Source organism: Drosophila bipectinata, chromosome 2R, assembly GCF_030179905.1.
Source record: "Drosophila bipectinata strain 14024-0381.07 chromosome 2R, DbipHiC1v2, whole genome shotgun sequence".
Classification (NCBI taxonomy): domain Eukaryota; kingdom Metazoa; phylum Arthropoda; class Insecta; order Diptera; family Drosophilidae; genus Drosophila; species Drosophila bipectinata.
The window spans coordinates 11,128,292-11,149,180 of NC_091737.1; the positions used below are offsets into that span (position 1 = coordinate 11,128,292).

At 39.9% G+C, this 20,889-nt stretch overlaps 10 protein-coding genes across 15 annotated transcripts; 8 read left to right on the top strand and 2 right to left on the bottom strand.

Moving 5' to 3' along the window:
• The first annotated feature begins 3 nt into the window (after positions 1–3).
• Positions 4–1,454, top strand: LOC108132968 (retinol dehydrogenase 12). 3 transcript variants are annotated; one of them, XM_070278820.1, is made up of 7 exons: positions 4–81; positions 136–198; positions 256–421; positions 483–580; positions 638–794; positions 855–1,114; positions 1,170–1,454. In XM_070278820.1, the coding sequence occupies exons 3-7, from the start codon at positions 263–265 to the stop codon at positions 1,396–1,398; spliced, it is 903 nt and encodes a 300-aa protein (XP_070134921.1). In that variant the 5' UTR covers positions 4–81; positions 136–198; positions 256–262; the 3' UTR covers positions 1,399–1,454. The 3 variants fall into 3 exon arrangements, with proteins under 3 accessions (XP_070134921.1, XP_070134922.1, XP_017108085.2); XM_070278821.1 differs by having other exon boundaries at positions 62–202; XM_017252596.3 differs by having other exon boundaries at positions 64–198.
• A 91-nt stretch (positions 1,455–1,545) lies between these two features.
• Positions 1,546–3,257, top strand: LOC108132882 (retinol dehydrogenase 12). Of its 2 annotated transcripts, none has more exons than XM_043210740.2 (4): positions 1,546–1,987; positions 2,105–2,368; positions 2,424–2,852; positions 2,914–3,257. In XM_043210740.2, exons 1-4 carry the CDS (start codon positions 1,902–1,904, stop codon positions 3,128–3,130), a joined length of 996 nt encoding a protein of 331 aa, XP_043066675.1. In that variant the 5' UTR covers positions 1,546–1,901; the 3' UTR covers positions 3,131–3,257. The 2 variants fall into 2 exon arrangements, with proteins under 2 accessions (XP_043066675.1, XP_017107945.2); XM_017252456.3 differs by having other exon boundaries at positions 1,551–1,987; positions 2,424–2,840.
• Positions 3,258–3,577: 320 nt separating this feature from the next.
• Positions 3,578–4,824, top strand: LOC108132892 (retinol dehydrogenase 13-like). 2 transcript variants are annotated; one of them, XM_017252464.3, is made up of 4 exons: positions 3,578–3,707; positions 3,754–4,017; positions 4,074–4,490; positions 4,552–4,824. In XM_017252464.3, the coding sequence occupies exons 1-4, from the start codon at positions 3,628–3,630 to the stop codon at positions 4,775–4,777; spliced, it is 987 nt and encodes a 328-aa protein (XP_017107953.2). In that variant the 5' UTR covers positions 3,578–3,627; the 3' UTR covers positions 4,778–4,824. The 2 variants fall into 2 exon arrangements, with proteins under 2 accessions (XP_017107953.2, XP_070134851.1); XM_070278750.1 differs by having other exon boundaries at positions 3,597–3,707; positions 3,767–4,017.
• Positions 4,825–5,381: 557 nt separating this feature from the next.
• On the top strand, positions 5,382–6,833 carry LOC108132845 (retinol dehydrogenase 12-like). The gene is made up of 5 exons (XM_017252408.3): positions 5,382–5,541; positions 5,644–5,907; positions 5,969–6,125; positions 6,183–6,427; positions 6,545–6,833. The coding sequence occupies exons 1-5, from the start codon at positions 5,468–5,470 to the stop codon at positions 6,771–6,773; spliced, it is 969 nt and encodes a 322-aa protein (XP_017107897.2). The 5' UTR covers positions 5,382–5,467; the 3' UTR covers positions 6,774–6,833.
• Positions 6,834–6,978: 145 nt separating this feature from the next.
• LOC108132846 (retinol dehydrogenase 12-like) lies at positions 6,979–8,472 on the top strand. The gene is made up of 5 exons (XM_043210526.2): positions 6,979–7,066; positions 7,351–7,655; positions 7,710–7,866; positions 7,924–8,171; positions 8,231–8,472. The coding sequence occupies exons 2-5, from the start codon at positions 7,396–7,398 to the stop codon at positions 8,445–8,447; spliced, it is 882 nt and encodes a 293-aa protein (XP_043066461.1). The 5' UTR covers positions 6,979–7,066; positions 7,351–7,395; the 3' UTR covers positions 8,448–8,472.
• A 511-nt stretch (positions 8,473–8,983) lies between these two features.
• LOC108132831 (retinol dehydrogenase 12-like) lies at positions 8,984–10,300 on the top strand. The gene is made up of 4 exons (XM_017252394.3): positions 8,984–9,477; positions 9,537–9,693; positions 9,756–10,003; positions 10,055–10,300. The coding sequence occupies exons 1-4, from the start codon at positions 9,215–9,217 to the stop codon at positions 10,269–10,271; spliced, it is 885 nt and encodes a 294-aa protein (XP_017107883.2). The 5' UTR covers positions 8,984–9,214; the 3' UTR covers positions 10,272–10,300.
• A 1,113-nt stretch (positions 10,301–11,413) lies between these two features.
• LOC108132860 (retinol dehydrogenase 11-like) lies at positions 11,414–12,638 on the top strand. 2 transcript variants are annotated; one of them, XM_017252427.3, is made up of 4 exons: positions 11,422–11,733; positions 11,876–12,032; positions 12,086–12,333; positions 12,393–12,638. In XM_017252427.3, the coding sequence occupies exons 1-4, from the start codon at positions 11,471–11,473 to the stop codon at positions 12,610–12,612; spliced, it is 888 nt and encodes a 295-aa protein (XP_017107916.2). In that variant the 5' UTR covers positions 11,422–11,470; the 3' UTR covers positions 12,613–12,638. The 2 variants fall into 2 exon arrangements, with proteins under 2 accessions (XP_043066423.1, XP_017107916.2); XM_043210488.2 differs by lacking the exon at positions 12,393–12,638 and having other exon boundaries at positions 11,414–11,733; positions 12,093–12,240.
• Positions 12,639–13,273: 635 nt separating this feature from the next.
• Positions 13,274–14,708, top strand: LOC108133256 (retinol dehydrogenase 13-like). Its single transcript, XM_017253108.3, has 5 exons — positions 13,274–13,450; positions 13,560–13,823; positions 13,879–14,035; positions 14,091–14,350; positions 14,405–14,708. The coding sequence occupies exons 1-5, from the start codon at positions 13,371–13,373 to the stop codon at positions 14,625–14,627; spliced, it is 984 nt and encodes a 327-aa protein (XP_017108597.2). The 5' UTR covers positions 13,274–13,370; the 3' UTR covers positions 14,628–14,708.
• Positions 14,625–16,436, bottom strand: DCTN4-p62 (dynactin subunit 4). Its single transcript, XM_017253107.3, has one exon. It carries the CDS (start codon positions 16,328–16,330, stop codon positions 14,780–14,782), a length of 1,551 nt encoding a protein of 516 aa, XP_017108596.2. The 5' UTR covers positions 16,331–16,436; the 3' UTR covers positions 14,625–14,779.
• Positions 16,437–17,490: 1,054 nt separating this feature from the next.
• On the bottom strand, positions 17,491–20,830 carry LOC108133273 (uncharacterized). The gene is made up of 2 exons (XM_017253131.3): positions 18,144–20,830; positions 17,491–18,079 (listed from the first exon to the last, which is right to left on the bottom strand). The coding sequence occupies exons 1-2, from the start codon at positions 18,153–18,155 to the stop codon at positions 17,696–17,698; spliced, it is 396 nt and encodes a 131-aa protein (XP_017108620.2). The 5' UTR covers positions 18,156–20,830; the 3' UTR covers positions 17,491–17,695.
• Between the last annotated feature and the right edge of the window lie 59 nt (positions 20,831–20,889).

Genomic DNA, 20,889 nt, shown 5'->3' on the forward strand with positions numbered 1-20,889 from the left:
GAGAGAAGCTTTGGCAGAGATGCAACCTATCGGTATCGGAATAACAGAGCTCTGTTGAGCTCAGCTGTTTGTGTTTATTCTGTTAGTTTATATCTTGTATTTTTTTCGTAAAATGTCATTATTTTCGTTTTTAAGAAGTCGAACCGTTTTCTGGCTGAGTGTCGCCGGCACTACGGTGGGTGCAGCATGCGGTATAAAGTAGGTGAGCTTGAGTCCATACAGAAATCTAGTTTTCTAATCCCTTTTTTTTTACAGGGACCTTATGCAAGGCGGCCGATTCACCAAAGAGACCGATGAAACCGGCAAGGTGATCATCGTGACAGGTGCAAACACGGGGATTGGTAAGGAAACGGTACGAGAACTTGCTAGGCGGAACGCCACGGTGTACATGGCATGTCGGAACCTAAAGAAATGTGAAGAGGTAAGTTATCATTTTAAAGTATCTTGTGCAAAAACTAACAAAATGAAGTATTAACTTTCAGGCTCGGCAAGAAATTGTATTGGAAACCAAGAATCCGCACGTATACTGCAGAGAATGTGACCTTGCTTCGCAGGAATCCATTAGAAATTTCGTGGCTGCGTAAGGATTTTTAATTATTTTTAATATTCCCTGATGTTTAATTGAAAACTTTTTTAGCTACAAGCGCGAACAAACTAAGCTGCATATCCTTATAAACAATGCAGGTGTCATGCGTTGTCCTCGATCCTTGACCACCGATGGTATCGAGCTTCAATTGGGCGTAAATCACATGGGTCACTTCCTGCTAACCACGCAATTGCTGGATATGCTAAAGGTAGGCACAATGATTGTTTGTAAACAGTTGTATAACTTTTATTACCTTTTTTATCACCAGAAATCGGCACCCAGTCGGGTTGTTAATGTATCAAGCTTGGCGCACACACGTGGTGAAATAAACACAGGCGACCTCAATAGTGACAAATCCTATGATGAAGGCAAAGCCTATGCGCAAAGTAAACTAGCCAATGTCCTATTTACAAGGGAACTTGCCAGAAGACTTGAGGGTACTGGGGTGACAGTAAATGCCCTCCATCCTGGCGTTGTGGATACCGAGATTATAAGACACATGGCCTTCTTCAATAACTTCTTTGCAGGGTGAGTCGTTGCTGGACATGTTGCTAAGACATTTTAACCGACTTCCACTTTACAGGTTGTTTGTGAAACCCTTGTTCTGGCCATTTGTTAAGACTCCAAAGAACGGTGCGCAGACCACTTTGTATGTTGCTCTGGATCCTGAACTGAACAAGGTGTCCGGCCAATATTTCAGCGACTGTAAAATTAAGGAAATGGCTCCGGCTGCCTTTGACGTACAAACTGCAAAGTGGCTCTGGGCAGTTAGTGACAAATGGACCAAACCAGCAACCATCAATATCAAATAGACACTGAATGTTTCTGACGCTCCAAAATTAAAGTTAAATTTTTATTTTTAAAAAAAGATCTATCTAAATTTGTCAACTTGGCTTACAGGGGGGCATTAACTGCTTGGCGTTAAAAACAAAACAGTTAACCGGCAAAGACTTGAATGTGTATGTTTGTACTGCGGAACCGGTTGGTGGGCAAACTCTACATCATTTGTTTAAAATAGCTATATATCCATTACAATTTTAACCTAAGCCTTCGGTCCAAAAGTTTAGCTGTGTCACAACCAATTGGCTTGCGGGGAATATTCAGTCTTCAAGTTTCTTGCCGTAAATATCTATGCTAAATGTGTTCAGGAGTACTTGTTAGATTACCGGCTACTCGGAGAACGCCAAAAGGCTGCACTATCAGTTTTATCAGTTGTCGTCCAGTAATCGCTTCGGCAAATCACCTATAAAATTTGGCAGACTCGGTTGTCGAGCCATTTACGAGTAGACCACGAATACGACCAGATCGCTTAGCTATGGAAATCATTATTAGTTTTCTGCAAAAAATTGCGCCCTTTTTGCTGGCTCATGGCTTTGTCGGTATTATCGCCTTTTGTGTGAGGTAAGTTGGGGCGCCTATTTGAAACGTAACGCTGAAAAGCATTATCAATTGTGTGTGCCAGTGACGACACACTTTCTACCACCCATAGCACCGAAAAATGTCTACTGCCTATTTCAGATTGTACATGCAGGGGGGAAAGTTCAAAAAGCAAACCGATGAGACGGGAAAAGTGGCCATTGTTACGGGCGGAAATACTGGTCTTGGCAAGGAGACAGCTATGGAGTTGGCAAGAAGAGGAGCCACTGTCTACATAGCCTGCAGGAACAAGGAAAAGGGGGAAAAGGCACAGCTAGACATCATCAAGGCCACTGGTAACTCAAATGTTTTTTCCCGCGTCTGTGACTTGTCTTCGATGGAATCTATTCGGGAATTCGTAGAAGGGTGAGTCATATTCGAAATCCTAAGCAAATTATTTCTAATTCTAATGATTCGATAGCTTCAAAAAAGAGCAGAACAAGTTGCATATTTTAATTAACAACGCAGGAGTCTTCTGGGAGCCACGCAGGGTCACCAAAGAGGGTTTCGAAACCCATTTGGGTGTTAACCACATTGGGCACTTTTTGCTCACCCACTTGTTGCTCGACGTGCTGAAGAGATCAGCTCCCAGCCGGATTGTTGTAGTGGCCAGTAAGGCACATGAACGTGGGCAAATCCATGTGGAGGATATTAACAGCGAGGAGTTTTACGATGAGGGCATTGCTTACTGCCAAAGTAAACTGGCCAATATCCTATTCGCCCGCGAGTTGGCCAAGCAACTGGAGGGCTCTGGAGTGACTGTGAACTCTTTAAATCCCGGAATCGCAGACACAGAAATTGCCCGAAACATGATCTTCTTCCAAACCAAGTTTGCTCAGTATGTAGTAGAGTGTGTTCTCTTCAATGGATTTTCCTCCAAGCATTTAGGTTTAATAACTATATTTTTTTAGAACCCTTTTGAGGCCCCTGCTGTGGTCCATGATGAAAACACCAAAGAATGGAGCCCAAACTACACTATATGTCGCCCTAGATCCGGAACTGGAACATATTTCTGGACAGTACTTCAGTGACTGCAAATTGGCGCCAGTATCCCCTGCAGCTCTCGACGATCAGATGGCCAAATGGCTTTGGGCCAAGACGGAAAAGTGGGCGGGCATTGGCCTGTAAATTTTAATGGAATGTGTAATTTTAATAAACTAGTTGATAAAATAGTATACTACACAAATTGGAATTAGTAAAAGCTCAAAATGAAATCAGCAATATGTAAACAATCATCAAATAAAATATTAATAGACTCAAACACACAAACACTGATGGAATATTAATTTTATTCAGCGATAACACAATGTTGTAGAGTCTAGAAATGTAAGGCATATAAAATATTAAATGATAATGCAATCACTCCATAGATTGAACAAATTTATTAATACTCATACTTCAAGTCGATTATTAAACCATTAACTGAATCATTTTAAGGCAGAACTTAGTGCAAATTCTAGATTTTATAACGTTTCTAGTTTATTTTCGACCTTGTTGTTAGACTAAGAGACATAAAAGTTAATGCGTCTCGTGAAAACTGGCCTTTCATTTTTATAAAGATACGAATACGCAGCTTATATTCCACAGTCTACATCTAGAGTTGGAGGCAGTAAGATCAGAATAAAATGTCTAAGTTTGGAGATTACTTACTTCGACCGGAGGTTTACCTGCCAATAGGAACCATTATCGGACTTTACCTCATAAGGTAAATAGGGATATAAAAATATAGGACATAAAGCAACAAATTTTAGGTGCTATGTACAGGGACGGCAGTTCAACAAAAAAACGGATGAAACTGGAAAGGTGGTGATCGTGACAGGATGCAATACGGGGATTGGCAAGGAAACTGTGCTGGAATTGGCCCATCGAGGAGCCACCGTTTACATGGCCTGTCGGGATATGAACAAATGCGAGGAGGCTAGGAAAGAAATAATTGAGGCCACCGACAACCACAATATATTTTCGCTACAACTAGATTTATCTTCTATGGAATCAATAAGAAATTTTGTCACAAGGTAGTATCCTTTGTCTGAGTTAAAGCTTACAAATTAAAAAAAAAAATTCCTAACAGATTTAAAAGCAAAGAAACAAAACTTCACATTCTTATAAACAATGCCGGCGTTATGGATATTCCCAGACTGGTGACCAAGGATGGTTTTGAAATGCAAATCGGCGTAAATCACATGGGCCACTTTCTACTGACCCTTCTGCTCATTGATGTCCTGAAAGCATCTGCCCCCAGTAGAATCGTGGTCGTATCCAGTTTGGCACATCGTTTTGGTACAATAAAGGTAAACGATCTGAACAGTGAGAAGTCCTACAGCCGGAAATTCGCCTACGCCCAAAGCAAACTGGCTAATGTACTGTTTACCCGGGAGTTGGCCAAGCGCCTCAGAGGATCAGGAGTCACAGTTAATGCCCTTCATCCGGGGGTGGTAGATACGGAACTCTTTCGTTCCATGAGATTCTTTGGATGGAAAATCATTAAGTAAGAACATTACTGAATAGCTTTCGACTCTCTCAGCATTTTTATGTTTTTACGGTTGCAGATTCATCTCTAGGCCTGTTTATTGGATTTTTTTCAAGACTGCGAAGAGTGGAGCTCAAACCACCTTGTATGCGGCCTTGGATCCCAAATTGGAAAATGTTTCAGGACAATACTTTAGTGATTGCAAGTCCACAAGTATAGGATCTAACGCGAAAGACGATAATGTTGCTAAGTTTCTTTGGGAAGAGAGTGAAAAGTGGACTGGTATGACTAACCACATAGTTTAACATTTTTAACATAATAATAAAACCTGAGTAAGCTTCAATAAAATAAAGTCTAATTTCTTAAATGAGTACAAAGTTTTAAAACCTGATTTTGCAGTCTGACATACATGTCGTATAAGTGATATGCGGGGTCAAGCTTTAATGTCCGAACTATGAATAGATTTGTCTATTTTCTCTCCTTGTTATCAATCCAAACATTTTTTTGTTGTTCTCTTCTTGTTTGAATTTATAAATGTACTCTTAATAAACAAATATTGTTTATTTTTGTTTTTCTTCCAGTTTCATATGTGTACTATCTTATCATCATGAGATATCACTTTTTTGAGCGAAGAGAATTGTTCCTATAAAAGAGAATTTTTTAATAATTGGCCATCAGTTTTCTAGCAAATGTTGACCAGTGATAGTACTCTTTATATATGTATGTACAATTACCCACTTTTAAAGAATTAAAAATAAGATTCCGGCTTCAAAGCAAAAGTCACAAAATATAACATAATAAATTGAAATTGAAAAAAGTTTGCGTCTGATGTTCTAGCAACTTCTAATTTCGTTCCCCATGAGTTTGAGTTATTTAAAAATACACTCCCAGATAAGGCCAGAACTCGTATATAATGCGGATCATTCAGCTGGTTTCGCATTCCGTGACTGATCGCTCAACAGAACACTAGTGCTGGATAAATAAACTGATTGAAAATGTTTTTCTGTGGTTGTTTGTGCTCTCTAATACTATGGCCAGCTCTTATTGGCGTAGGTGTATATTTTCTGAGGTAAGCTGGCCATGACTTGATTAAATCCAATTTCCTCTTAGGGCAACGTAACCCCTGATAACTGCTGGCTACTCTTTGATAACACCTAACGACTTTTCACAGACAGTACATGCAAGGTGGCAAGTTTACAAAACACACCAATGAAACCGGCAAAGTTTTTATTATCACGGGAGCGAACACGGGAATCGGCAAGGAGACAGCCCTGGAGATTGCCAAACGAGGAGGCACAGTCTACCTGGCCTGCCGTAATATGAACAGATGTGAAAAGGCCCGCCAGGAAATCATCCTCGAGTCCAACAATCAAAACGTCTTTGCCCGGGAGTTGGATCTCAGTTCTCTGGAATCGATTCGAAAATTTGCTGCAGGGTAAGCCAACAGAGTGATTCAACATATCCTGAAAAACTCCTAACAAACTTTCTTTACCTAGATTTAAACGTGAGCAGAAACAACTTAATGTCTTGATTAACAATGCCGGAGTTATGCACATTGAAAAAACCTTGACCAAGGATGGCTTTGAATTGCAGTTGGGTGTCAACCACATGGGTCACTTCCTGCTAACGCATTTACTCCTGGATGTGCTCAAGGTAACTTTCTGACTTACCAATACCTTTTTCAATTTTACTAAAAGATCTAAATTATAGAAAACAGCTCCTAGTCGTATTGTCAACGTTTCGAGCTTGGCCCACACTCAAGGATCTATCAATGTTAACGACCTAAACAGCGAGAAATCCTACAGCCGAATTAATGCCTACAGTCAGAGCAAATTGGCAAACGTTCTGTTCACCCGCGAATTGTCCAAGCGATTGGAAGGAACTGGAGTCACCGTCAATTCCCTGCATCCTGGCGTTGTGAACACGGAGCTACAAAGATACTGGGGATTCCTTAGGTTTGTTGTCATACATATTATATACATATGTTATGTTTTCATATTATCATACTAGAAGGCATTGTGATCAGCAAACTTTTAAGGCATAGCTAATATATTTTTATTTTTAACCGACAGGTTGTTGACCCGCCCCATATTTTGGACGCTGGAAAAGACAGCAAAGAATGGAGCCCAGACTACCCTTTATGCTGCCCTTGACCCCGATTTGGAGAAGATTTCGGGATGGTACTTCAGTGACTGCAAGCCCAAGGATGTGGCTCCTGCCGCCAAGGACGATAAAACCGCCAAGTTCTTGTGGGCGGAGAGTGAAAGGTGGACTGGCTTGAATGGTTCTAAGTCGGACTAAACTATAATATTTTTTGTACAAACTTAAAATAAATCGTATTTATTGTCTTATAATACATCAGTTGATAATACCCTTTAATCTTAGCTAAAAATATTTTTAAGCGTTGGGAAAATTGGATGACATTGTCGAAATATAGTAAAATGAAGAAACTATATTTAAATTGCAGGGTTTTCGACATAAGTTATTTCACAGTATATATGACAGTATTTCGTATGACAAACTTTCCAGAAGGGTCAGTACCCCAAGCCATTGAAATACTTCAAGTATTCCCACTGATTATGGGTTCTGTGAAGGTCAAAATACCTACAAATATGTATGCCGGCTATAATACTTACATACATATATAAACATAAATATATATCCTTTTTGAGAACCACGCATATGCTAAAAGTTGAAGTAAAAAATCGATAGCTTCCATTCCCTAAAAATTCTCTCCGGATTTTTAGCCAAGTCATTATGACTTACCAATACGTCTGTTATGTTATTGTATACTATCCAATTCTCTCACAATCGCCAACAGTATTTAAGGTACAGCCAAGTAATTCTACCAACCATTTATTGTTTGCTCGCGCAACAGGAAAGACGGTTGATGCATTAAATATTGATAAAAGAATATTATAAAATGGTGTGTGACGCAAAGTTTACAAAACAGACAGTTGAAACCGGTAAGGTGTTTATTGTCACGGGAGCCAATACTGGAATCGGAAAGGAGACTGCCCTAGAAATTGCCAAAAGAGGAGGAACTGTCTATATGGCCTGCCGGGATTTAAATAGATCTGAAGAGGTCCGGGTGGAAATAGAAACCCTTTCAAGGAATTCAAATGTTTTTGTAAGAGAGTTAGATTTAAGTTCGTTGGATTCAATTCGCCAATTTGCAGAGGGGTAAGTCACAATGTAAGAATAAAAGTTAATTATTACATTTGTGACATTCAACAGTTTCAAAAAAGAGCAGGATAAGCTACATGTCCTGATCAACAATGCGGGGGTGATGCACACCCCGAAAACTTTAACTAAGGATGGTTTTGAGTTGCAGTTGGGTGTTAATCATATCGGCCACTTTCTGCTTACCCATTTACTGCTGGATGTATTGAAGGTAATTATTTATTACTAAACCTTTGCAACTATTTAGATATGTTTAATTTTTGTTTAGAAATCGGCTCCAAGTCGCATCGTAAACTTATCAAGCGCTGCCCATTTGCTTGGTTCCATCAATATTGATGACTTGAACAGTGAACAATCCTATAGTCGCATCGGAGCCTACAACCAAAGCAAATTGGCCAATGTTTTGTTTACTCGGGAGTTGGCTAGACGCCTAGGAGGAACTGGAGTTACCGTCAATGCCGTACATCCAGGCGCCGTAAACACAGAACTTGCAAGGACTTGGCACCCCGCAGTAAAGTGAGTTCAAGTTAAGCTTCTGTCTGAATTGGTTCATATTTTGGTTTTCTAATTCTTAGGATTGCTATGACCCCCGTAATGTGGGCTTTTAAGACCCCTAAAAGTGGAGCTCAAACTTCCCTCTATGCTGCATTGGATCCTGATCTGGAGCTGGTTACTGGTCAGTACTTCAGCGACTGCAAGCCCACGGATGTGGCATCTGCTGCCAAGGACGATAAAACTTCACAATTCTTGTGGGCTGAGAGCGAGAAGTGGACTGGGATCAAAGTATACTAATAAGACATACATAAAGAATTTATAAAAAATGTATTGTTAAATATATTGTTATTTCATTAAAATATGTGTTTAAAATATATCATAATAATATTGGGCAAACATTCTCTATTACGAAAACTACATGAAAGTCCTAAATCTATTTAAAGCTACATGCTACATGACCCGTTCAAGCTTTTTTTCACTTTATTTATGAAAATGCCCATAACTTGGCTGTTCTTCAAATTTCATAACTTTCCAATCATGTATCTCTGAGTGGCATCTTAAAGGGGTAAAATTACAATCCAAGAAAAAAATAAACTCCAAATTTTATATCTCCATTTTTAAGATATTTTAAAGGGTATGAAGTTCTTATTCATAAATGGTATTCCTTTATGATAATATTTTAATTTTTTATGCATGATTTTAATATTTTAATCCATCTTTTGTAATTTTTCAAATTTTTAATGTCAAAAAATTAATTAATAGCAAAAATTAACCGAAATGTTTGTTCTTCACTTTTACTATGTTATAAAGCAGATCAAAGGGCATTGAAACAGTCCGAATAGTATGCCGAATAGGCCGAAATTTCATTTGGAAAAAGGAGAAAATTCGTATATTTACCAAATGAACTAATCATTCTTATTCTCTTATACCATTGTGTTGGCACTCTTTCGTTAATTGACCAAGTTCACTCTCAAATATAGGCTAACAGTATTTAAGCGACTGCCAAGTTAGTCCGGTGGCCAATCTGCAGTTGTGTTTTTTATTGGAAAGTAATATTAGCTATAATGCCGTTCTGCGACGGAGAGTTTACAAAAAAGACGGATGAAACCGGAAAGGTGTTCATTGTCACGGGCGGCAACGCTGGAATCGGAAAGGAGACAGTCCTAGAGATAGCCAAACGAGGAGGAACTGTCATCATGGCCTGTCGGAATATTGAAAAAGCTAACCAAGCTCGGGAGGAAATAGTTAGTGCTACCAACAATCCAAACGTATGTGTAAGGAAGTTGGACCTTGGTTCAATGGACTCAATTCGACAGTTTGCTGAGGGGTAAGACTGGAAAAATACATTAAAAAAAAGTTTAACTGATTTCATTTCAATTATTAAAGTTTTAAAAAGGAGAAAGATAACCTCCACGTTCTCATTAACAACGCAGGAGTGATGGGCCTACCGAGGACTTTGACGAAGGATGGTTTTGAAATGCAAATGGGTATAAATCACATGGGTCACTTCCTACTTACCCACTTACTGCTAGATGTTTTAAAGGTAAATACAAATTTTATTTTAAAATTATTTATATATAATTTTTATGAATTCTTTTAAATTAGAAAACAGCTCCTAGCCGAATTGTTAATGTTTCCAGCGTTTCACACGAGCGGGGAACTATCAAAATGGATGACTTAAACAGTGAAAAATCCTATAGCCGATTCGGGGCCTACGAGCAGAGCAAATTGGCCAATGTTTTGTTTACCCGGGAGCTGGCTAAGCGACTGGAAGGAACCGGCGTAACTGTCAATGCCCTTCATCCAGGTGCCGTGGACACGGATATTGTAGACTCCTTGCCCTCAGCTATGAAGTAGGATGCAATAGGTTGCTTTATCACTTTCATGATTGAATTTTTCGTTAGGTTTATAGCGAAGCCAGCTATGTGGATGTTTTTCAAGACCCCAAAAAGTGGAGCTCAAACTTCACTTTATGCTGCATTGGATCCTGAACTGGAAAAGGTTACTGGGAAGTACTTTTGTGACTGCAAGCCTAAGGAAGTGTCGTCCGCTGCCAAGGACGAAAAGACAGCCAAGTTTTTGTGGACAGAGAGCCAAAAATGGACAGGCGTTAAGGAATAGGTTAAACTAAGAAGTTTAAATTGTTTTCTGTTTTATTCACATATATGTATAAAGATTGAAAAATGTCTTTGAAATAAAACACTACTATGGTTTATGATGTTCAAAGTGTATTAACCAAGTCTAAAGTTCTTTTATTTGGATTATTGTAGTTTCAAAAGGTGTTTTCACGGTGACATAGCACTTGTTGTGTTTCGTGCCCCATTGATAGCGCTCTGGCATAATTCATTTCAAACATTTTGTGGCATTCTGTGAGATAACTGAGTTGTTGTAAAACCTAAGCAGTTCAAAGCAGTTAAAAATCTTAGCTATAACTAACCTATACTACCGTTTAATAGGAGTAGCAAAAAAATGTAAAGCTAATATCACCTTGACTAGAGTAGTTAGTACTTAATTAATTAATTAATATTATATTGCATAATTGTTGAATATATATTGATTATTATTTTCCAACTTTAAACTTATCGTTTTTATTAAATTAATTTAAATTCACTCCGAAATGATTGAAAAAGTGGAATATTGACAAAGTATTAACTAAGTACTAACCTAGTCAACTTGATTTGAGGTTGCAGTTACCATATTAAAGGCAACTAGTCATAACTGGGCTTATATTAGTCGGATCGTCGAAAGTTATACTTGCCTGATCATATTTCTTTGAATACCATCAATCTCAACTAAAATCAGAACAAAGGGGTTTAAAGCTCTAATTCATACATGGTATTTCGATTTCAAATAGGTTACAAAATAGTTCAAATATTCGCTAAAGGTGTATCAAAATTTTAAATTTCAACCAAATAGAGAATTTAGAAAACCTTTACATTTTTTCACTTTTTCAAATAAAATAATGTTTATAACTTGTTTCAAAACCTTGAAACGAAAACAAAAAAATACCTTTAGATTCTATTTATAGATCGAATTCATTTGGTAAGACTACTTAGAATATTAAATATAGGGTGTATTGAAAATTGCAAGTTCATTAGTTCAACAACGCATATACATACACTCTTTTTTATATGGAAAACCCGTCTAGCTACCAAGTTAGCTAATCACTCATACTCTCCCATGTCATTGATTTGTCTCTCTTTTCGCTAATTAACCAAGTTTACTCTCAAATAGTGGCTAACAGTATTTAAGCGACTGCCAAGTTAGTCCGGTGGCCAATCTGCAGTTGTGTTTATTATTGGAAAGTAATATTAGCTATAATGCCATTCTGCGACGGAGAGTTTACAAAAACGACCGATGAAACCGGAAAGGTGTTCATTGTCACGGGCGCCAATGCTGGAATCGGAAAGGAAACTGTTCTGGAGATAGCCAAACGTGGAGGAACTGTCATCATGGCCTGTCGGAATATGGAAAAAGCTAACCAAGCTCGAGAGGAAATAGTTAGTGCTACCAACAATCCAAATATATTCGTAAGGAAATTGGACCTTAGCTCAATGGACTCAATTCGACAGTTTGCTGAGGGGTAAGACTGAAATATAAAAATATATATATAAAAATTATAAAGTATTTATTTTTTATTATAAAAATTATTATAATAAATTATAAATATAAAAATATTTAAAATACACAAAAAATTTGTAACATGTTCACAACAATTATTAAAGTTTCAAAAAGGAGAGAGATAGCCTCCACGTCCTAATAAACAATGCAGGAGTTATGGGCCTACCGAGGACATTGACGAAGGATGGTTTTGAAATGCAATTGGGTGTTAATCACATGGGTCACTTCCTGCTTACACACTTACTGCTAGATGTTTTAAAGGTAATAAAAAATACTATATTTTAAAACATGTTGTATTATTTTAAATTAATTAGAAAACAGCTCCCAGCAGAATTGTAAATGTTTCGAGTGCTTTGCACGAACGGGGAACTATTAATGTGGATGACTTGAACAGCGAAAAATCATATAGTCGGTTCGGAGCTTATAACCAGAGCAAATTGGCCAATGTCTTGTTCACCCGAGAACTAGCTAGGCGCCTGGAAGGAACAGGTGTAACTGTCAATGCCCTTCATCCCGGTGCCGTGGACACGGATCTTGTAGACTCATGGCCCTCAGCTATGAAGTAAGTTACAATATATCGGTTGTATAATTTTAATATATTCATTACCGAGCTTTTGGTAGATTTTTAACAAAGCCAGTCGTATGGATGTTTTTTAAAACGCCAAAGAGTGGAGCTCAAACTTCACTTTATGCTGCATTGGATCCCGAGCTGGAGAACGTAACTGGGAAGTACTTTAGTGACTGTAAGCCCAAGGACGTGTCATCCGCTGCCAAGGACGAAAAGACAGCCAAGTTTCTATGGGCGGAAAGCCAAAAGTGGACAGGTATTAGAGAATATTAAATATTTTGTTAATAACATGTTTTATTGTTAAAAAAAAAAATTTTAATAAAATATTTAAAAAGAATCGGTTCTCTAAAAAATTGCATTATTGCGGCTGATGATTCCCAAAGAGTATAGATATTGGTATATAGTTCTCTTATTCGGATTCTCACAGTTTGGAATGCTATTCTCACGATGACTAAGCACTTTGGGTGTCGCGTGCCCTACCGCCCCACTTCATAGCGCCCCGGCGTATTTGTTTACAAACATTTTTGTTTAGCATTCTGTGAGAATACCGAACTCTTTGAGAACCTAAGCAAATCAAAGCTGTTAAAAAGTTTACGTAGTTTTATAATATCACCCATACTAACCCATAAGACCGGGTTTAATGGGTATAGCTTTACAATTTCTGAGGTAACGTTCCATTCAATATTAGATGGACCTTGAAGAGTATAATTATTACCTTAATAATGGATCAGACATTCAGGTTCCACTTTAAAGATTGTCTAAATTATAAAAGCATAAATCTGTAAAGAATCGTAAAAAAGATAAATACTACTCTCTTTAGGTTTCTTTCTCTTAAACCATAGTCTTTTTTCTCTTTTTACTGGTGACAAATTTCCCAATGAACTCATAATCATTTGCGATAATATGGCTTTCTAGATAGCATTCAGTTGTATTTTAACAGCCGCTCGAACACATTTCCAGGCATTCTAGTTGGGAAGTCAAAACGCTCAGCACCACAAAATATTCATAAGGGAATATTATAATATTACAAAATGTGCATTTTCATCGACTGTCTACTGAGCCCGGTGATTCTCTGGCCGACCATAATCGCCGCGGCTATCTACTTCTTGAAGTAAGTCCTCGATTGATAGAAAATTACCCATGAAATTATGAAATAGGGAATGACAAAGCAATGCCTTGCAATGATTTGCACAACAATTACTTAATTGACTCAATTTTAGGGAATACATGCAGGGCGGAAAGTTCGAGAAGGCTACCAATGAAACCGGCAAAGTGTTTATTATCACAGGAGCCAACACGGGAATTGGCAAGGAGACAGCCTTGGAAATTGCCCGTCGCGGTGGTACTGTCTATATGGCTTGCCGGGATATGAACCGGTGCGAACAGGCCCGTAAAGAAATTGTCCAGGAGACGAACAACCAAAACGTTTTCTCACGCCAGTTGGATCTGAGTTCCCTCGATTCCATTCGCAAATTCGCAGCTGGGTAAGCACAGCCAAGGATCCTTGTCACATCCTGGTTTAATTTTGTCGGCTTTTAGCTTCCTAAAAGAGCAGGATAAGTTGCATGTCCTGATTAACAATGCCGGAGTGATGCGATGCCCCAAAACCTTGACCAAGGATGGTTTCGAAATTCAATTGGGCGTCAACCACATCGGTCACTTCCTGCTAACCCACCTGTTGCTGGATGTATTGAAGGTAGATTAGGCTTATAGATAAGAAAGAATCAATACTCATCCTTTACAAAATATAGAAAACAGCTCCCAGCCGTATTGTGGTCGTATCCAGTTTGGCCCACACCCGAGGCACCATCAACGTAAAGGACTTGAACAGCGAAAGGTCCTACGATGAGGGACTGGCCTACAGCCAAAGTAAATTGGCTAATGTTTTGTTCACCCGCGAATTGGCCAAGCGCTTGGAAGGAACTGGTGTCACAGTTAACTCTCTGCATCCAGGCGTTGTAAACACCGAGCTGGCAAGAAATTGGGCATTCTTCCAAACCAACCTTGCAAAGTAAGTTAATTCTGGATCTATTTGAAACAGTGGTAACCATTTCCCATCTTTAAGGTATGTTATCAGGCCAGCGATTTGGCCTCTCATGAAGACACCAAAGAGTGGAGCTCAGACCACAATTTACGCAGCATTGGACCCCGAACTGGAGAAGGTGTCTGGCTTGTACTTCAGCGACTGCAAGCCTAAAGAGGTTGCTCCTGCCGCCAAGGACGAAAAGACTGGAAAGTTCCTGTGGGAGGAAAGCGAAAAGTGGACGGGCTTGGGCAAATCCGAGTAGGGTTAGAAAAAGCGTTTTATTCAACAGTAATACTAGCTGCTTTCCACGAGTATATTAATTCAATAAATACATATTTGCCTAGCTTTCTTAAAGCGGTCTTCAGTTACAATTTAGTTCGTTTAGTATTGAATAAGGATATTTAAGGCTGACACTTAATTCGCCTTCTGCTCAGTAGTGCCTGCTGTTATGAACACCCGGGAGTGAAGGGCGTGTGTAGTCGGCTCCTTCTTTTCCGAAGCGTTAGTCACCGTGTTCACATATGTATACTGCATGAAGAAACCCAGCACGACTTCAGTGTTTGGGGACAGCTCTTCTGACGGAGTGAATTGCAGCCGAATAAGTACCTTATTGCCCTTGCGCCACACAATAAATTTCGGTTCCTCAGTAGGCAGTTGAACGTATTCATCAAACTCCTTGGAGTCATCCCGCTGACTCAACACAAACTCGCTTTCAAGCGGTACAATCGCAGCATTGGATATGTCTTTTACTTCGCGTGCTACTTCCCTTGTGGAATTCTGCCTAGCTAGGTTCGTGCCTTTTATTACTGGCGTTGCAGTATCCTGTTCATCCTTAAGGCGTTGGGTTTCCGCATTGACTTCATCTTCCTCGGGTTCCTCGGGCGCATCTGTCAGCAAACTAATAGTCATATCGTACATGGTTGGATTGGTAAATTTCAGCAAAATAGCGTTGCTCTTTCCAGCTACCAAAGGCTGCTCACAGCGCACCATGACGACCTCAGGCACATGACAGCTGGCGAAGAGCTGGATACGATATTTTATCGAAGTAGGATGGTACTCCGGCTTGATCAGATTATGCTCGCACTGACGACAACGAAGCGACCGCTTGATCCACAACGAGCGACGCTGTGGGTAAAGTTTGCTCACGGACGTCGGCTGCTCTGCCGGCTGGCTGTGACGCTGAGCAATCGTGGTCACATTACGGAGATTCAACGGCTCGGTAAAGATGTCCGCAGGCAGTTCCTCTACTTCCGATGTTGCCTCCGCTGGGGTAATCACAGGTCTTGGTTTTGGAAGAATTTTTTCGGTCCAGCCAATCTGGCGACGAATCATGGAAACAGTGAGGCCCGTACGATCTGTTAGACTGGGAAACTTGGGCTGTTTTGGGGCTTTGCGACGCAAAAAATCGATTTTCTCCTGCTTATCCTGAAGCACTACCGCTTGGAAATACTCCACAAGGGTATTAAAACGTGCCTGATACAAGCATTCGTTGTCAGGCCAGGTGCCAGTGGCCACGCCCTGGTCGGGAATTCCCACATCGCGCGTGGTCCAACGACAGGACAGGCACGAGAGGTAATACATCTTCTTGGTGGTTGGCACAGCCGATGGCTTGCTGCTTGCCGGAGCAGTGGGAGCAGCAGCCGCACCTCCAGCGCTTTCACCCTCCTTGGTGTCCTTGGATTCCTCCGTCTTGCGTACCACTGGCACCGTGGTGGCTCTGGCGGATAGAGTATGCTGGCAGCAGGGACATTCGAAGCAGTTGGCGCAGCAGTTCTTCCTGTGACGGGCCTCCGTTGATGGGATGTTCTCCAAGCAGTTGGAGCAAAAGTGGGACTCGATTTCGTGGCAGACGCACAAACCACAGCGAAGCTTCGGGCAGTGACGGCAGAAGAAGAGCTTGTTGATCGGGTTGAGGACGCCGCAGGAGCACGCATACTTGACGGGACTAGGTTGCATGAAGCTCATCTTGGCTGGTGCTAATAATTTACCCGATTTCTTTGTAAATTTGCAAATTTCTCTTCTTCTTGCCGAATGACGAGATTCCCAGTCAGCAGTCCGGCAGCACAGCAGTGATGCCAAGCTTTCATTTTCAAAAAAGGACCATTTAAAAAAATTAAAACGAAAAATAGGATGTATAATAACTTTTCAGATACAATCCTTAGCAAAAGTTAGAAAAATAAATTTTCCCAAAAAAAAGGACAGCTTGGAATCTCTGTAGAACATATACTCAGTTCGAAACCTGCTTGCAGTCTGGCAGCATTGATTAAAATTCGAATTCGATAGGGCGGTTATATTTGTGGATTTAAAATGTATCGTTAGTAAGTTTAAATTAAAATAATTTATTAAATATTAATCATTAATGTTATATGAATATTTAAACGATTTTAAACATTTCATTAAGAAACCGTACTTAAACTTTAGGGAGAATTCTTTTTTAATTCATGTTATGTATTTATAAATGTATAATAATAAATATTTATATATTATAAAAATAATATATTTTTAAAACGCACTGTGAATATGTTTATTTCAATTATCTTAAATTATTTTATGAAAATAACAATTATTCATTGCAAATATTTATTGAGTCGAAACCTATTTGGCGGAAGTGAAAATGGAATTCATTAACATACTTTCGTTTACAAATATTTTTATTCTATTTTAATTGATCACATCACCCAATAAAATTTAATGTACAACAATTACGCCGTTTAATGGAACATACACACGTGTAAATAGAAGTAAAAGCTATTTTCATTTTATTGAATTCCCTAAGTGGTCAATTAGCACCGATTTGCCATATTTAATAGACATTCTACGAATGATAAAATTCGATGGATTGAAGGCGTAATCAACAACAGCATAAGCTGCTAATAACTGACAATTCCAGATGTAAAATTCTTTCATTAAAACCCATATGGATCACCGCTTAAAATAATAAAAAGCTTAGGTTAAATTTGATATCCAAATCAAACCAGATAGGAGAAATGATAAATATTTTGCGGTAGTGTTAAAATTACAATTTGGGGATTTGCGTCGCCACGGCTTTCCAAAAATAAATAATAATTTGGGTTTCACGATTGGCAGGTTGCAACCGCAGATATAAACAACATGTTTGGAAATTATTTTATATATTTGGTTTTACATTAAGCCATATTTTTGGGTATATACATAAATATAATTTGGTAATATTTTGGCGAACGCGTATAAAAAATAGGTAACAGTATAAGGTACTTTTTGGTGTGGTGGCCACGCGACTAATACTACATCTAAGCCTATAACATCCTCAGTCTGTACTCTCAGTCCCGGCGGAACGAGAACCGGCACCGTCTAACCAAAGAAGTTGGGCACGAACAGCTTCTTGCGCTTGGTCTTTGTCTGCCGGACTCGCACAATGGGAGTGAACTTCACGTTCGAGGGCAACGATCCTCCCTGCGAGCTGTCACCTTCACGGCGGGTGTAGGTTCCAGAGGTGGAAACGGGGGCGATGTACCCATCGTCTACGTAGTAGTAGCCCGGGTTCAGTTTCTTGAGACGATTGTCAGTCAGAGGCTTCCCGTAGGTCAGGGCATAGGAGCTGCCGCTGTCGGTATCGTAGCGATCTGTGTCGTAGGCCTCGTAGCTATCCAGGTCATAATAAGTGGGCTTGGCACTGCTCTCGGACACTTTGCAGATGATGATGCTGATCAGCAGGCAGACATACGAGTACAATTGCTGAAGAGAAGAATACCAGGGTAAGCTGAATTCCACCAAAGCTCCAAGGGTTGCGGATGCTTACCTTAAGATCCATTGTATAAGTTTTGATTTGAATTCTGGTTTTAAAAATTAAGTTTGCTTTTTAATCCGTGGTGGACCAGGTCGGTTGAATTATCCTTTGGGTGGTTGGCTGTTTGTTGTGATTGCTTTGAACGTCGGCTGAGTTCTGTGTGCTTTACTTCGAAGAACGCTTCCTTTATATACGCACCTGCCGCCATATTCGCACCCAAATGTGAAAATTTACTCTCAGGCCGAGCTGAGCCGATGCTCCATCTCCATCTCCATGGCATGACGCAAGTCTGGAGGAAACGCACGTCTCCGGCTGCGACAAATTTCAAAGCTGTGCCCGGCATTTTGGTTGACGCGTCTGGCTTTTGCGCATGCGCGTAGTCTGTGACATCGAACGGGGCGTTTTTTTGGGATCTGTTTTTCGACTGTGGTCTTTTGTCTTATCTCTATGTGATTCAGTGGACGAAAGGCTCTAATTGCCGGGTGCACTGTTTCGGTTAGCATGGCGTGGGGCCAGTTTGATTCGGAAAAGTTTGTAGTATGCGGAAAGATACGGACTCCCTAAAATTCCCCATAGTCTGAGATAGGTCTCTAATTATTAATTATTAATAAGATCGTTTTGGTTCTGGACCAGACCCTAAAATTTCCCATACGTTACAAAATTATAATCATCAACAATATAATTATTGGGGAGGGATGATTTTGGCAAAACATTTATGGGTGAAAGGTTTGTGGAATACTGGGGCGTATGAGTAATTTGTGTACCAGGCGCTGTGATCGCCGGGTGGTAATTTTTGTGCGGTCACACGCTCAATTCAAATCGAGACTTTAAAAATAGCGTTGTAATGAAATTCCGAGTATTTATCATAAATCAGCATAGACACGCAAATAAGCCAAAAGTTTAAAAATACAGCTCACACGTTAAAAATAACTAACCGCAATGGTTCATGCGGCGGTTAATCAAAATTTCGTGAAAATGCGGCCAGCTGACTAAGGAAGTGAGAAATTTTTCTAGAAAAACATCCAGCATTTGACTTGAGGGAGCAATAAAACAATTAGCAAATATATAGCAAGTCTGCGGTTTGCAAACTGAAATCGGGCCCCAAAAGGGGGCATGCCTCCGGCCTGGCGCTTGAGCTCGGAGGTGAATCAGGAGAGGCAAAGACCTCTTTGAGACCACCAGACATTTGTAACTCATCGGTAATAGACTTCAGGAAAATACCTAATCTTGGACCCCAACAATTCACACTTAATTATCCAAAAATTGTTTCGGAAAGTTGCTGGCGTAAATATAAACTTGCTAATTAAATAAATTTATACAATTATATAAATAAAAATACGATGCAGACTGCCGGGGGAAGTAATACACAGCACACATACATATTCAGTTGTTTTCCACAACTTTACCTTTTCCCAAGAGGGTAAATATTTTTGCAAAATCCAAATACTGTCAACAACAACAGAAAGGTGCGAGATTTGCCTGTGATAAAGGAAACATAAACAATCCAGTTGAATTCAGATCGCATTACGTATACGCACGATTGGCTGCACTGCAGACATATAGCATTTTGATTAAGAGCCCCTCTGGACGCACGTTTCCAGCACGTTTTTGGACGCACCCACTCTGCTGGAGTCAAGATCTTGAATCATGGTGCCAAATTTCATAGACCTGGTCTAATTCATGCAAGAAGTGCGACAAACATTTTGCAGTCTTACCAATATCCCCATTATAAATTGCTGATCATCTGCCGGGCGACTGCTTAGAAAATTTCCTCAGACTTGATTTCTTTGTTAGCCCAATGTGCGAATATAAACAGCTAAATTTGCGCCCTGCAATATTTTAATATTTACTGTGGCCCATTATACGCTTATTTAATTGCCACTTTTACCAATTTTAACCTGGTGTGACTTGGCAATACGAAAAGTTATGGAAATTTTTATGTCTGCCACCTAGGGGATCAATGGATTCCTTTTGTTGGTGCTTTTTCGAGACATGAGAATCCAAGTCTTGGTCGAAAAATAAGACAGAATTAGTTCCTGCCCAAAATGAAGCACACATCGGAGGGTTTTATAATTTGTTTTATGAGTGAATCAACCGGAACAGGGACAAACATTTGCGTGGCGTGCAAAATTCTTGATCTCCTAACCGATAAGCCAAATAGGCTGAAAAACAAGGGAACCAAAAGCCACTGGCAAGGTGTGCAAATATTTGACTGGTAATCGATTGAGCATATATTTACATATGATAAACCCAAGAACCGAGAAGCACATTTGTTATGGTTGAGTGGATATCGTGGCACGACCGATCAACCGATCCATTTAATCCCTCTGGAGGGGAATTTCGGAGCCGATGGCCCAGATTGTGCAGGTCGGAAGAGGAAATCCAGCCTGTAACTGGCCTTCGCAACAAAAGCTTACAAATCAACAAATCTGTTGACTTCCTTATTTACAAAAATAGTTTGAAGAGTGACTCGAATGTGGGAGCGTAAGCCTCACATTAGCAGCTAATGTGTTAATCGTTCCCTAGTAAATAGCGCCATCACGTACACTTTTCCCTGAATCGAGGGATGACCAGTCGGAAAAGCTTTCCTTTCATCTCTCCTAAACAACAGGACACGGAGGGGCGTTTAGTGCGTCACTCGCGTTTTAACACTCAATTAACGGACGGCAGATGTGTCCCCAAAGGGGTGCCCGCTATTAGTTAAAATTAAGATCCCATTAGCGGGCAGTCTAATGAATCGTCGACTGCGCCACGCTTG